Here is a 12,857-nt window from a genome sequence, read left to right on the forward strand (position 1 = left end):
AGTAATCTGTTGGGAGTGACTCTCAACCTGTGGGTTACAACTTTTTTTAAGGGGGGGGGTTACATAATATCCGATATTCTGTATATCAGATATTTACATTCTGATTCACAGTGGCAGCAAAATTACAGTTATAAATTAATAAGTGGCAACAAAAATAATTGTATGGTTGGGGGGGTCACCACAACATGAGGAACTGTCTTAAAGGGTCACGGCATAAAGAAAGTTGAGAATGGCTTGTTGAGAGGAATGAAGGAGACTACAAGAGGGAGAAGGGAGATCAATAGGGCAGAATTCTATGGAGACTTGCACAGTGCATAATATAGACTAGGATGAAAATGTCCCTGTGTAATGCAGTACCATGGACAATGTGGACTTCGAAGAAGAAATGTTTAAAGTTACAATAAAAGATGTATTTCTATTTCCCCAAATGAAGACACAAAATGGCAAAAGCACCAGAGGGAAGTAAAAGGGATAAGCTTTGCACACTGTGGTAAGGGGTCTTTCTCAGGAAGACAGAGAGTTTACAACTATAAAAAGTTGACAAGGTAAACAGTAAATCTAAACAGACAAAAAGCAAACCAGTGGGACAGAAGGCTTCATCCATACTGTATTGAACAAATGACAGCCCATTCCTGTAATCCCAGAGCTCAGGAAGCTGTGGCAGGAGACTCATAAGTTTAAGGCCAGCCTGGGCTACATAGTGAGATCCTGTCTCAACATCCTCCTCTTCAAAAAAGAATGGATGGGAGACTTAAAAAGATAGCTCTATTGCTTATATCAGGTCAAGGGCTTGAGTCCCTGTAAACATAAGGAAAGGAGCATCATGGGAAAATGATCTAAGAATAACAAAATGCTAACATACATGGGAAATGGCACTTGAAGATGCAGGCAATTGAGTACTTGCTTATGCAAGCCTTCTTCTCTCTTTGGCCACTCTTTACATTTGAGGAGAAACCAGTATTTTCCTAAAACCATTGGGGGTAACTATAAAAGGCTAAAGCTTCTTTGGAGTCAACATGATGGAATCCATTTAAATTAAATATTTTCAGGACCGGGGAGATGGTTCAGTTAGTAATGTCCCTGTTTGGAAATCTGGGACCAATGTCAAAGACCTATGTATCAATGCACACCTGTAACCAGTACAAGGAAAGAGTAAATGGGTGGAGACAGACAGAGTCCTGAAGTTCATTGGCTATTGAACCTAGCCAAATTAATGAGCTTCAGGTTCAATGAGAGATTGTGCCTCAAAAAAACATAGGTGGAAAACAATTGAGTAACACAGCACACACACAGATATACACACAGATGTACACAGATCCAGGTACACACATGCACAGGCGCGCATGCACGCATGCGCATGCGCGCACGCGCGCGCACGCACACACACACACACACACACACACAGAGTCATACACAGTCTATGACACTGAGAACCTGCTTCAAGTGTTCTCTCTAACAGAAACATAGTAACTTTGTAAAGATATATGCAAGGAAAATAATATTCAAATATCAAAACCAAGACAATGAAATTAACAACAAAACATTAATTCATTCAGTTACACTACAGACTGGATATCTTGGCTCAAGTGTAATGTTATATAACCGTACAGAGGGGATGAGTGGAGAGGATAGGATGGGCTGTACGTTCCCATCACCATAGTTATGTAATATCACAAGCCCACAAACCGGGAAATGGCACAAGCATGATGTCAAGTTGGAGGGGATAGCAAAATAAACAGAAGAACTGAAAAGGATGGTCTTTGGTGAAAGGCAAGGAAGTGTTGAATTCTGAGGCTAATTTATATATTATTTTATTTTTAAATTATATATATAAAACTTGGAGAAACTTAATATTAAATGAATTTTTAAAAGAACTATTAAGAAAAAAGTGCTGGGTCTCCATCTGCACCCTGGAGCTAAGGCTGTCTGACAGTCCTCCATACCCAAGTCCTGCCTGCCAGGAGAGAGCTGGTCTCCCAGGAATGCTGTCACTCTTAAGATCACAGATGAAACCACTACTTTTGCTCTAATACCTGGCCAAAGAGGCACCCACCAGGAGTGCACAGGGTACAGGAACTGTGAAACAGCCAGGAACAGTATCCCTCTGGTTTCCATCAGCACCCCAGAGCTAACCCTGTGGCACAACTCTCCACACCCAAATCCTGCCCAGAGAGAACTTGTCTCCCAGGAGTGCTAACACACCTAAGATCACAGCTCTCTGAACCCCATAACCACCCACGGAGAGCTGATCTCCCAGCAGTGCTCTCACTCCTAAGATCATAGACTCATAGGCCCACAGGAGGGACAAACTCCAGTCAAAGACAGCAAGACCAACTAACACCAGAGATAACCAGATGGTGAGAGGCAAGCACAAGAACCGAGGCAACAGAAATCAAGGCTACTTGACATCATCAGAACCCAGATCTCCCACCACAGCAAGTCCTGGATACCCAAACACAAGGGAAAAGCAAGATTTGGATTTAAAAATCACATCTCATGATGTTGATAGAGGACTTTAAGGAGGAAGAAATAACTTCTTCAAGGAAACACAAAAATCCCTTAAAGAATTACAGGAAAACACAAATAAACACATGAAGGAATTGAACAAAACCATCTAGGATCTAAAAATGGAAATAGAAACAATAAAGAAATCACAAAGGGAGACAACCCCAGAAATAGAAACCTAGGAAAGAGATCAGGAGTCATAGACACAAGCTTCTAACAGAATACAAGAGATAGAAGAGAGAATTTCAGGGGCAGAAGATACCATAGAAAACATTGACACAACTGTCAAAGAAAATGCAAAATGCAAAAAACTCCTAACCCAAAATACCCAGGAAATCCAGGGCACAATAAGAAGACCAAACCTAAGGATAATAGGTATAGATCCCCAACTTAAAGGGCCAGTAAATATCTTTAATAAAATTATAGAAGAAAAATTCCCTAACCAAAAGAGATGCCCATGAACATACAAGAAGGTTACAGAACTCTAAATAGATAAGACCAGAAAAGAAACTCCTCCCATCACATAATAATCAAAACACCAAAATGCACAAAACAAAGAATATTAAAAGCAGTAAGGGAAAAAAGTCAAGTAGGATATAAAGAGACCTTTCAGAATTATATCAGATTTTTCAACACAGACTATGAAAACCAGAAGATCCTGGGCAGATGTCATACAGACCCTAAGAGAACACAAATGCCAGCCCAGGATACTATACCTAGCAAAACTCTCAATTAACATAGATGAAAAAACCAAGATATTCCATGACAAAAGCAAATTTACACAATATCTTTCCACAAATCCAGCCCTGCAATGGATAATGGCTGGAACACTCCAACAGAAGGAGGGAAACTACACCCTAGAAAAAGCAAGAAAGTAATCTTCCTGCAACAAATCCAAAAGAAGAAAGTCACACAAATATAATTATACCTGTAACAACAAAAATAACAGGAAGCAACAATCACTATTCCTTAATATCTCTTAATATCAATGGACTCAATTCTCCAATGAAAAGTCATAGACTAACAGACTGGATACATAAACAAGATCCAGCATTTTGCTGCATACAGGAAACATACTCCAGTGACAAGACAGACACATTCTTAAGAGCAAAAGGCTGGAAAAAATTTTCCAAGCAAATGGTCCCAAGAAATAAGCTGGAGTAGCATTCTAATATCAAATAAAATCGACTTTCAACCAAAAGTTATCAAAAAAAGACAAAGAAGGACACTTCATACTCATCAAAGGAAAAATCTACCAAGATGAACTCTCAATCCTAAATATCTATGCTCCAAATACAAGGGTATCTACATTCATAAAAGAAACTTTAGTAAAGCTCAAAGCACACATTGTACCCCACACAATAATAATGGGAGAATTCAACAACCCACTCTCATCAATGGACAGATCATGGAAACAGAAACTAAAGAGAAATATAGTGAAACTAACAGAAGTTATGAACAGAATGGATATAACAGCTATCTATAGAACATTTCATCCTAAAACAAAAGAATATACTTTCTTCTCACAACCTCAGGGAACCTTCTCCAAAATTGACCATATAATCAGTCACAAAACAGGCCTCAACAGATACAAGAAGATTGAAATAATCCCATGCATCCTATCAGATCACCATGGACTAAGGCAGATCTTCAATAACAACAAAAACAACAGAAAGCCCACATCCACATGAAGGCTGAACAATAGATAACTTGGCTAAGGAAAAAATAAAGACTTTAGAATTTAATGAAAAAGAAGGCATAACATACCCATACTTATGGGACACAATGAAAGCAGTGCTAAGAGGAAAACTCATAGCTCTGAGTGCCTGCAGAAAGAAAACTGGAGAGAGTATATACTAACAGCTTAACAGCTCACCTGAAAGCTCTAGAACAAAAAGAAGCAAATACACCCAAGAGGAGAAGACAGCAGAAAATAATCAAACTCAGGGCTGAAAACAACCAAGTAGAAACAAAAAGAACTGGTTCTTTGAGAAAATCAACAAGATAGATAAACCCGTAGCCAGACTAAACAGAGGGCACAGAGACAGCATCCAAATTGACAAAATCAGAAATTAAAAGGGAGACATAACAACAGAAACTGAGGAAATTAAAAAAAAAATATCAGATCCTGTTACAAAGGCCTATATTCAATAAAACTGGAAAATCTGGAGTAAATGGACAATTTTCTAGACAGATACCAGGTCTCAAAGTTAAATTGGGATCAGATGAATCATCTAAAGAGTCCCATAACGTCAAAAGAAATAGAAGCAATCATTAAAATTCCCCCAAACAAACAAAAGCCCTGGACGCGATGGGTTTAGCGCAGCATTCTATTAGACAGACGTTCATAACATATACCTAATAACAATACTCTTCAAACTATTCCACAAAATAGAAAGAGGGAACACTTCCCAATTTGTTCTATGAAGTCACAATTATGCTTATACCTAAATCATACAGAGACCCAACAACTTAAGAGAATTTCAGATCAATTTTCCTTGTGAATATCGATGCAAAATACTCAATAAAATTCTTCCAAACTGAACCCAAGAACATATCAAAATGATTATCTATCATGATCAAGTAGGCTTCATCTCAGGGATGCAGGGATGGTTTGATATATGGAAATGTATCAACATAATCCACTATATAAACAACCTCAAAGGGGGGGAAAACCCACATGATCATCTCATTAGATGCTGAGAAAGCATTTGACAAAAGTCAACACTCCTTTATGCTAAAAGTCTTGAAAGTTCAGGAATTCAAGGCCTACACCTGAGCATAGTAAAAGCAATATACAGCAAGCCAACATCAAACTAAATTGAGAGAAACTTGAAGCAATCTCACTAAAACCAGGGACTAGAGAACTCTGCCTACTCTCTCCCTACCTATTCACTATAGTACTGGAAGTCCTAGCCAGAAGCAATTAGACAACAAAAGGAGGTCAAATAGATACAAATTGGAAAGGAGGAAGTCAAAATATCACTATTTGCAAATGGTATGATAGTATACTCAAGTGACCCCAAAATTGCATCAGAGAACTCCTACAGCTGATAAACACCTTCACCAAAGTGGCTGGATATAAAATTAACTCAATCAGTAGCCTTTCTCTACTCAAAGAATAAACCGGCAGAGAAAGAAACTAGGAAAATAACACCCTTAACAATAGTCACAAATTATATAAAACACCTTGGTGTGACTCTAACCAAGCAAGTGAAAGATCTGCATGACAAGAACTCCAAGTCCCTGAAGAAAGACAATGAAGAAAGTCTCAGTAGATGGAAAGATCTCCCATGTTCATAGATTGGCAGGATCAATATAGTAAAATGGCCTTGACTAAAACAATCTACAGATTGAACGTAATCCCCATCAAAATCCCACTCAATTCTTCATAGAGATAGAAAGAGCAAAGTGAAAATTCATTCAGAATAATGAAAAATCCAGGATAGTGAGAACTATTCTCAACAATAAAAGAACCTCTGGGGGCATCACGATCCCTGACCTCAAGCTGTATTACAGAGCAATAGTGATTAAAAACTGTATGGTACAGAGACTGGTAGGTAGATCAATGGAATAGAATTGAAGACTCAGAAATGAACCCACACACCTATGGTCACTTGATCTTTGACAAAGGAGCTAAAACCATCCAATGGAAAAAAGACAGCATTTTCAGCAAATGGTGCTGGTTCAGCTGGAGGTCAGCCTGTAGAAGAATGTAGATAAGATCCATTCTTATCACCATGTACAAAGCTCAAGTCCAAGTGGATCAAGGACCTCCACATAAAATCAGATACATTGAAACTAATAGAAGAGAAAGTGGTGAAGAGCCTCAACAACATGGTAACAGGGGAAATTTTCTTGAACAGAACACCAGTGGCTTATTCCCTAAGATCAAGAATTGACAAATGGGATATCATAAAGTTGCAAAGCTTCTGTAAGGCAAAGGACACTGTCAATAGGACAAAACAGCAACCAACAGATTGGGAAAGTATCTTTACCAATCCTACGACCCATAGAGGGCTAATATCTAATACATACAAAGAACTCAAGATGTTAGACTCCAGAGAACCAAATAGCCCTATTAAAAATGGGGTACAAGGGGTTGGGGATTTAGCTCAGTGGTAGAGCGCTTGCCTAGCAAGTGCAAGGCCCTGGGTTCAGTCCCCAGCTCCGAAAAAAAAAGAAAAGAAAAAAATGGGGTACAGAGCTAAACAAAACATTCTCAGCTGAGGAACATTGAATGGCCAAAAAGTACCTAAAGAAATGTTCAGCATCCTTAGTCATCAGGGAAATGCAAGTCAAAACAACCCTGAGATTCCACCTCACACCAGTGAGAATGGCTAAGATCAAAAACTCAGGTGACAGCAGATGCTGACGAGGATGTGGAGAAAGAGGAACACTCCTCCATTATTGGTGGGATTGCAGACTAGTACAACCATTCTGGAAATCAGTCTGGAAGTTCCTTAGAAAATCTGACTTAGTACTGTCTGAGGACCCAGCTATACCACTCCTGGGCATATACCAAAAGATGCTCCAACATATAACAATGACACATGCTCCACTATGTTCATAGCAGCCTTATTTATAATAGTCAGAAGCTGGAAACAACCCAGATGTCCTTCAACAGAGGAATGGATACAGAAAATGTGGTATATCTACACAATGGGATACTACTCAGCTATTAAAATCAATGACTTCATGAAATTATTAGGCAAATGGATGGAGCTAGAAAATATCATTCTGAGTGATAGCCCCAAAGCTTGGAATACCCAAGGTACAATTCACAGAGCTTATGAAGCTCAAGAAAAAGGAAGACCAAAGTGTGGGTGCTTCAGTCCTTCTTAGAAGGAAAACAAAATACTCAAGTGAGGTAGGGGTGGGAGGGACTTGGGAGGAAGAAAGAAGGGTGAGGGGGAAAGGGAGGGCAGGATCAGGTGTGGGAGGAGACAGGGATGATATACACAGGGTCAGGAATTTTAACAGAGGTGTGTAGCAGTGGGGGATGGGGAACTGGTGGTAGCAACCAAAAAGTCCCAGATGCCAGGAAAACAAGAGTCTTCCAGGACCAAACAGGGATGAGATTAGCTGCAATGCCCAACAAAGGGGAGAGAGAACCTGTAGAGACCATATCCAGAGGTTAGGCAGGGCCCCCGATTGGGGAATGGGGCCACCTACTCATCTCCAAATTTTTAACCCAGAATGGCTCCTGTCTAAAGGAAATAAGGGGACAAAGTGTGGAGTAGAGACTAAAGGAAAGGTCATCCAGAGACTGCCCCACCTGGGGATCTACCCCATACCCAGACACCAAACCCAGACATGATTGCAGATACCAAGATGTGGTTGCTGACAGGAGCCTGATACAGCTGTCTCCTGAGATGTTCTGCCAGAGCCTGACAAATACAGAGGCAGATGCTCACATCCAATCATTGGACTGAGCATGGGGACCACAATGGAGAAGTTAGAGAAAGGATTGAAGGAGCTGAAGGGATTTGCAACCCTATCATAGAAAGAACAAAAATATCAACCAACCAGAGCCCCCCCCAGAGCTCCCAGGGACTAAACCACCAACCAAAGTACACGTGGAGGGACCCATGCCTCCAACTGCATATGTAGGAGAGGATGGTATTGTCTGGCATCAATATGAGGAGAGATCCTTGGTCCTGTGAAGGCTGGATGTGCCAGTATAGGGGAATGTCAGGGTGTGGAGGTGGGAGTGGGTGGGTGGGTGAGGGAGCACCCTCAAAGAAGCAAGTAGATGGGGATGGGATAGGGAGTTTCAGGAGGGGAAATTGGGAAAGGGGCTAACATTTGAAATGTAAATACATAAAATATTCAATTAAAAAAAAACTATTAAAGCAATCATGTTTGTGTTAAATTCCATGCCTGACATGTTTTTCAGACTAGAAATGTCTCTTGGATCAGGAATTTGTTACCAAATGCTGATCTGTCGAACAACACAATTTGGTGATGAATATTTTGAAAATAAAAAGGTGATGAGAATAGCACTGTGTTTAGTTCATACTTTTGCTTTTTTGAGTTAAGGTTTCATATTACCCAGGCTGGCTTTCAATCCCTGTGCTTCCTGCCCCATCCCAAGTATGTTCCCCTGCTGTTCTTAAAGGGATGCACACATCTCCAGAGGGGCTGTGTTTGCTTCTTAGGGAAGTGTACCCCTTGGGCACAGGGCTAGACTGGAGGGAGGGAAGCTTAGCAGGGGACAGATGGGCACAGGCAGGATCTTGGCTAACTGTTGAGTACTAGAGCAAAGAACACACATCTGGGAACAGCTTCAGAGGACACGTTCAGTTTAATAGTGAGAAAGGGGGTATATATGCCCCTGAGGGAGGTGGCCATGGTCCCTGGATCAAGGCTTGTGTGGCAGTGTCAACTGGGCAGGACGTTCATCTACATACTCAGGGGCATAGGGTGTGTGTGTGGTGGGGACCTTATGAGGTCAAACAAGGAGTGAAGCCTGATAGCTGTCAGGATAATAAATTCTTACTAAGGTTGATGGTGGAGGGGCTAACTTTATGGTGCCAGGTTGGGAGGATGAAGGGAGCCAACTCCTACCATCCTCATGAGAAGTATCTGGGGTTGAAGCTCTCCTCGACCGTTCCTCTGTAATCGTGGGCCATCATAGTCCCACAAAATGCATTGGCTTTAATGAGATTAAAATCCCCTGACCAGTATCCTTTCCCTCTCTATGGGTTCTAATGCTTGACACCGTGGGCTGTGGGAATTTACCTGAACAGGAGAGCATCGTCTGTTAAGAATTTGGGCAAGTTGGAGTCTCGCAACGCTCTTATCAGGACCACGTCTTCGCTGAGGTCTGGGTTCTCTCTTTTTAGAGATCTAAATCAAGAGAGTCGTTAAGTAGACACTGACAGGATGCAAGACAGGATGGAGTGTTCTAGACTTGTGGTTTAGGGACCACACTGAGGTTTCTGCTAAGGATTGACCTGTGTGTTGATTGCCTCTATCAAAGTGCGGGGACAAGCCCTTCATTTGATATAAATCCTAGAGAAGAGTGACAGGGACATTTTCTCAAATACCTTTCCCTATGGATCTAGACTCTGTTCTGTCTGAATTTAGAGCCTTGTGAGTGTCTCACAATGGCTCATACTCCTGTCACTTTCTGTCCCTTTTGTCTAGAGTGTTCTGTATTTCTCTTTTACCTGCTCTTTTAAAAAATACTTTATTTTTATTTATGAGTGTATTTATGTACCAATTAAGGCCAAAAAGGGGTTGCGAAACCCATTGGAACTGGAGTTACAGACAGTAGTGAGCCACCCATTATGTATGGGTGGTGGGCCTAATGTGGGTGCTGAGAATCATATCTGGAAGAGCAGAAAGCGCTCTTTACTGCTGAGCCATCTCTCCAATCCCCTGTCTGCTCTTATGCTCTGTTCAAAAGAGTGACCCTCTTCTCTTGAAAGCTGCTATAGGCTAGTTTGTCTTTCTCTGCAGTAGCTTTCAGGCACAGCCCTGTGGTGGCCTCGGCACGTCATGTAGATTGATGACTGTGCGTTTGTCAGTCTTACTGACAAATAGGGAAGCAGTTGTGTTCTCTGAATGCATATGGATCTGAACATGTTGGATCTCTGCTTGTTACAGAAGAGATGCGCTGGCTTTAGTGGTCTAAAGTAAAAGACAGAGAGTGGGGATGGCAGTGAGATTTGGGCTAAGCTTCAAGAGCCAGGGACCCTGGATATACTCATGAGCTGGGTTCAGTGAGTTCTGGTCTGACAGGAAGAGCTTAAAAGAGAACAGATTCCATTTTAGGGTCCGGGCAAGTCAGGGACTGAGGATGTGCAACTTCAGGTAGTCATGAAGGGAAAAGCTGGAGCCTGAAATGAGAGGCCCCTTCGCTAGTGACTAGGTATCACCCTAGTTTTGAATTGAACTCTTGCTGTGATGACAGGGAATCTGGTACAATCATGGACTGAGAAAAACAACCAAGTCCCTTTTAAGCTTTGAGGTTGTTTCAGGCAACATGGGGTTCACCTTCCAGCATGGGAGTAGCAAAATGTTAGCCTCTGAGTCAGCCTGATGGCAACCAAGGCTTTTTTGAAAATAGATTTTTAATTGTTGCACATGGAATATAGGGGGTATCTGTGAGTGAGTGCAGTGCCCATGGAAGTCAGAAGAGGGAATGAGATGAGTGTAAGCCTTCCCACAGAGCTGTTGGGCGCTAAACTCGGGTCCCTCAGGAGCAGCAAATGTTCTTAACTACTGAGTCATTTCTCCAGCTGTAGTAGTGGCATTCGTTCTCTGGAACCCAGTGAACTCCGGGAGCTCTAGAGAAGTACAAGTTAGTTAGATAGAGCCCAGTTGGGCTCACAGTGAAGATTCATTCTTGGGTCACACAAGTGACAAAGGAGGGATTCTCACAAGAGCATAGCCTGTGTTTATTACTCTCAATTTTCAACAGACATTGCTTTCAAAGCCTATGGGAGTCACCCATTTACATTTGATTACATGGTTAGTGTTTCTCTCTCTCTCTCTCTCTCTCTCTCTCTCTCTCTCTCTCTCTCTCTCATCTCTCTGTCCATCTATCTTGCTTTGTCTGTGTCTGTCTGTCTGTGTCTGTGTCCATCTCTCTGAGTCTGTGTGTCTATGTGTCTGTTTCTGGGTGACCACATGTACATGGGGACCAGAGGACAACCTCGGATGTCATTACTCAGGCACCACCCACCTTGTTTGTTAAGGTGAGGTCTCTCACTGGCCTGAAGATTACCAGTACAGGAGCACTGGCTGGTCAGTGGGCCCCAGGGGTTTGCCTGTTTCTGCCTGCTCAGCACTGCGACTCCTTTGCAAGCATGCACAGCCATTCTTGACTTTCTTACATGGCCTCTGGCGATGGATCTCATATTCACATGGCCGTGCCTTTCACTGACTAAGCTATCTCCCCTTGCGTTTCTTACCCAGCCATGACCAGTACAGACTTGACGGCCCTCATGCCAAAGTCGTAGTGATCCTGCTGGGACAGCTGCTCACTGCAGAGCTTGTACATCTGTGTCATCTTCCTTGCCAGTATTTTACTCGACTCAAATCCTTCAGAATACAGAATCACCTAGGAGAGAAAATATGATGTTTTGCATTGTCTCGTCTGCGAAATATTAGCTGGATATGGATGTATGTGACAGCTACCCAGGCATCACACCTTTACACTGCTTAGTGAGGGGACAAAGATTCGCGAGTGCGGTAGTGATGTGAGCAGCTACCTAACACTCCTGCATCTATGCTGTCAAACTGTGCGCCAAAGTAAGCCCTTCTTACTTGAGTTGTTTTTTGTCAGATGTGCTGTAATGGCAGTGAGAAAAAGTGAGAGATAAAATGAAGAGAGTGTTCTGTGTCCTAGGGAGAGCGACAAACATGGTTCAGGTACGCTTGAGTGCGATTCCTCTGCCTCTACAGACGGTGGTGGAGCCTCGGTGACACTTTGGCTTGAGGGGCAACTTTGTACATTAAAAAAAATGTTCACACAGTGGTTGAATGGTGGTGTAAACTCTGAACACAAAAGCAAGAATCAGGCTTTTCTGGGCTGAGGAGAGCTACTTTGCTGGGATGGAACTACTGCTTTGGCCCCTTTACCAAGGCAACCTAAACAAAGGTTTTTTAGCCCCTCTCCATCCCAGAGAGCTATGGCCTTTACTTACATTTATTTTTTGTGTGTGCGTGAGAGAGAGAGAGAGAGAGAGAGAGAGAGAGAGAGAGAGAGAGAGAGAGGGAAAGAGAGAGAGACAGAGACAGAGACAGAGACAGAGACAGAGAGAGGTGGGTATTGCATGCATATGGAAATCTGAAGGAACTGAATTCAGGCTTTCAGGGTGGCACGAGCCTTTACCTGCTAAGCCATCTTGCAGCCTGAATCTTAGTGTCTTCCACAGCAGAGGCAGGAGTGGGGCCTTCCATGATCTTATAATCATTGCACCCATAATGGGTGAGCTCTGGAGCAGGGTTTGAACTGTATAGCCCACTCACTGCTTTCTGCTTTCTCTGTGGCCCTTCCACTGCTGATTTCACAGCGCTCTACACACTGTAAGTGTCTCCAGACAGTTTCAGTCCAGACACAAGAGCCCTGCTAGAGTCTGCTAAGCTACATACCCCGAGCTCCAGGTTTAGAATGGAAAATGATTGACAGCTAATCTTGCCTAATGACTTGCAGATGTGACAGGCAACAAGGTCACACACCCCATACATGGGCTTAAAGGGTAGGATGAAGATACACTCCGACATGACTTTTGTTCACAGTGAGACAAATGTAAGCAGCAGAGGGAAGACACGGCCTAGACGGTGTGTGAGATCAATTTCTCCTGATTCCTCCTCCACAGAGGAAAAGGAGGGAGGGG

The 12,857-nt window shown here is 42.4% G+C and overlaps 1 protein-coding gene across 1 annotated transcript in view; it reads right to left on the bottom strand.

Moving 5' to 3' along the window:
- Dnah6 (dynein, axonemal, heavy chain 6) overlaps positions 1–12,857 on the bottom strand; it is a 213,022-nt gene that overhangs the window by 114,589 nt on the left and 85,576 nt on the right. The window contains 2 exon segments of the mRNA NM_001419792.1: positions 9,250–9,357; positions 11,430–11,578. Of these exon segments, the coding sequence (NP_001406721.1) occupies positions 9,250–9,357; positions 11,430–11,578 (257 nt within the window).

This window comes from Rattus norvegicus, chromosome 4, assembly GCF_021556685.1.
Source record: "Rattus norvegicus strain SHRSP/BbbUtx chromosome 4, alternate assembly SHRSP_T2T, whole genome shotgun sequence".
Lineage (NCBI taxonomy): Eukaryota > Metazoa > Chordata > Mammalia > Rodentia > Muridae > Rattus > Rattus norvegicus.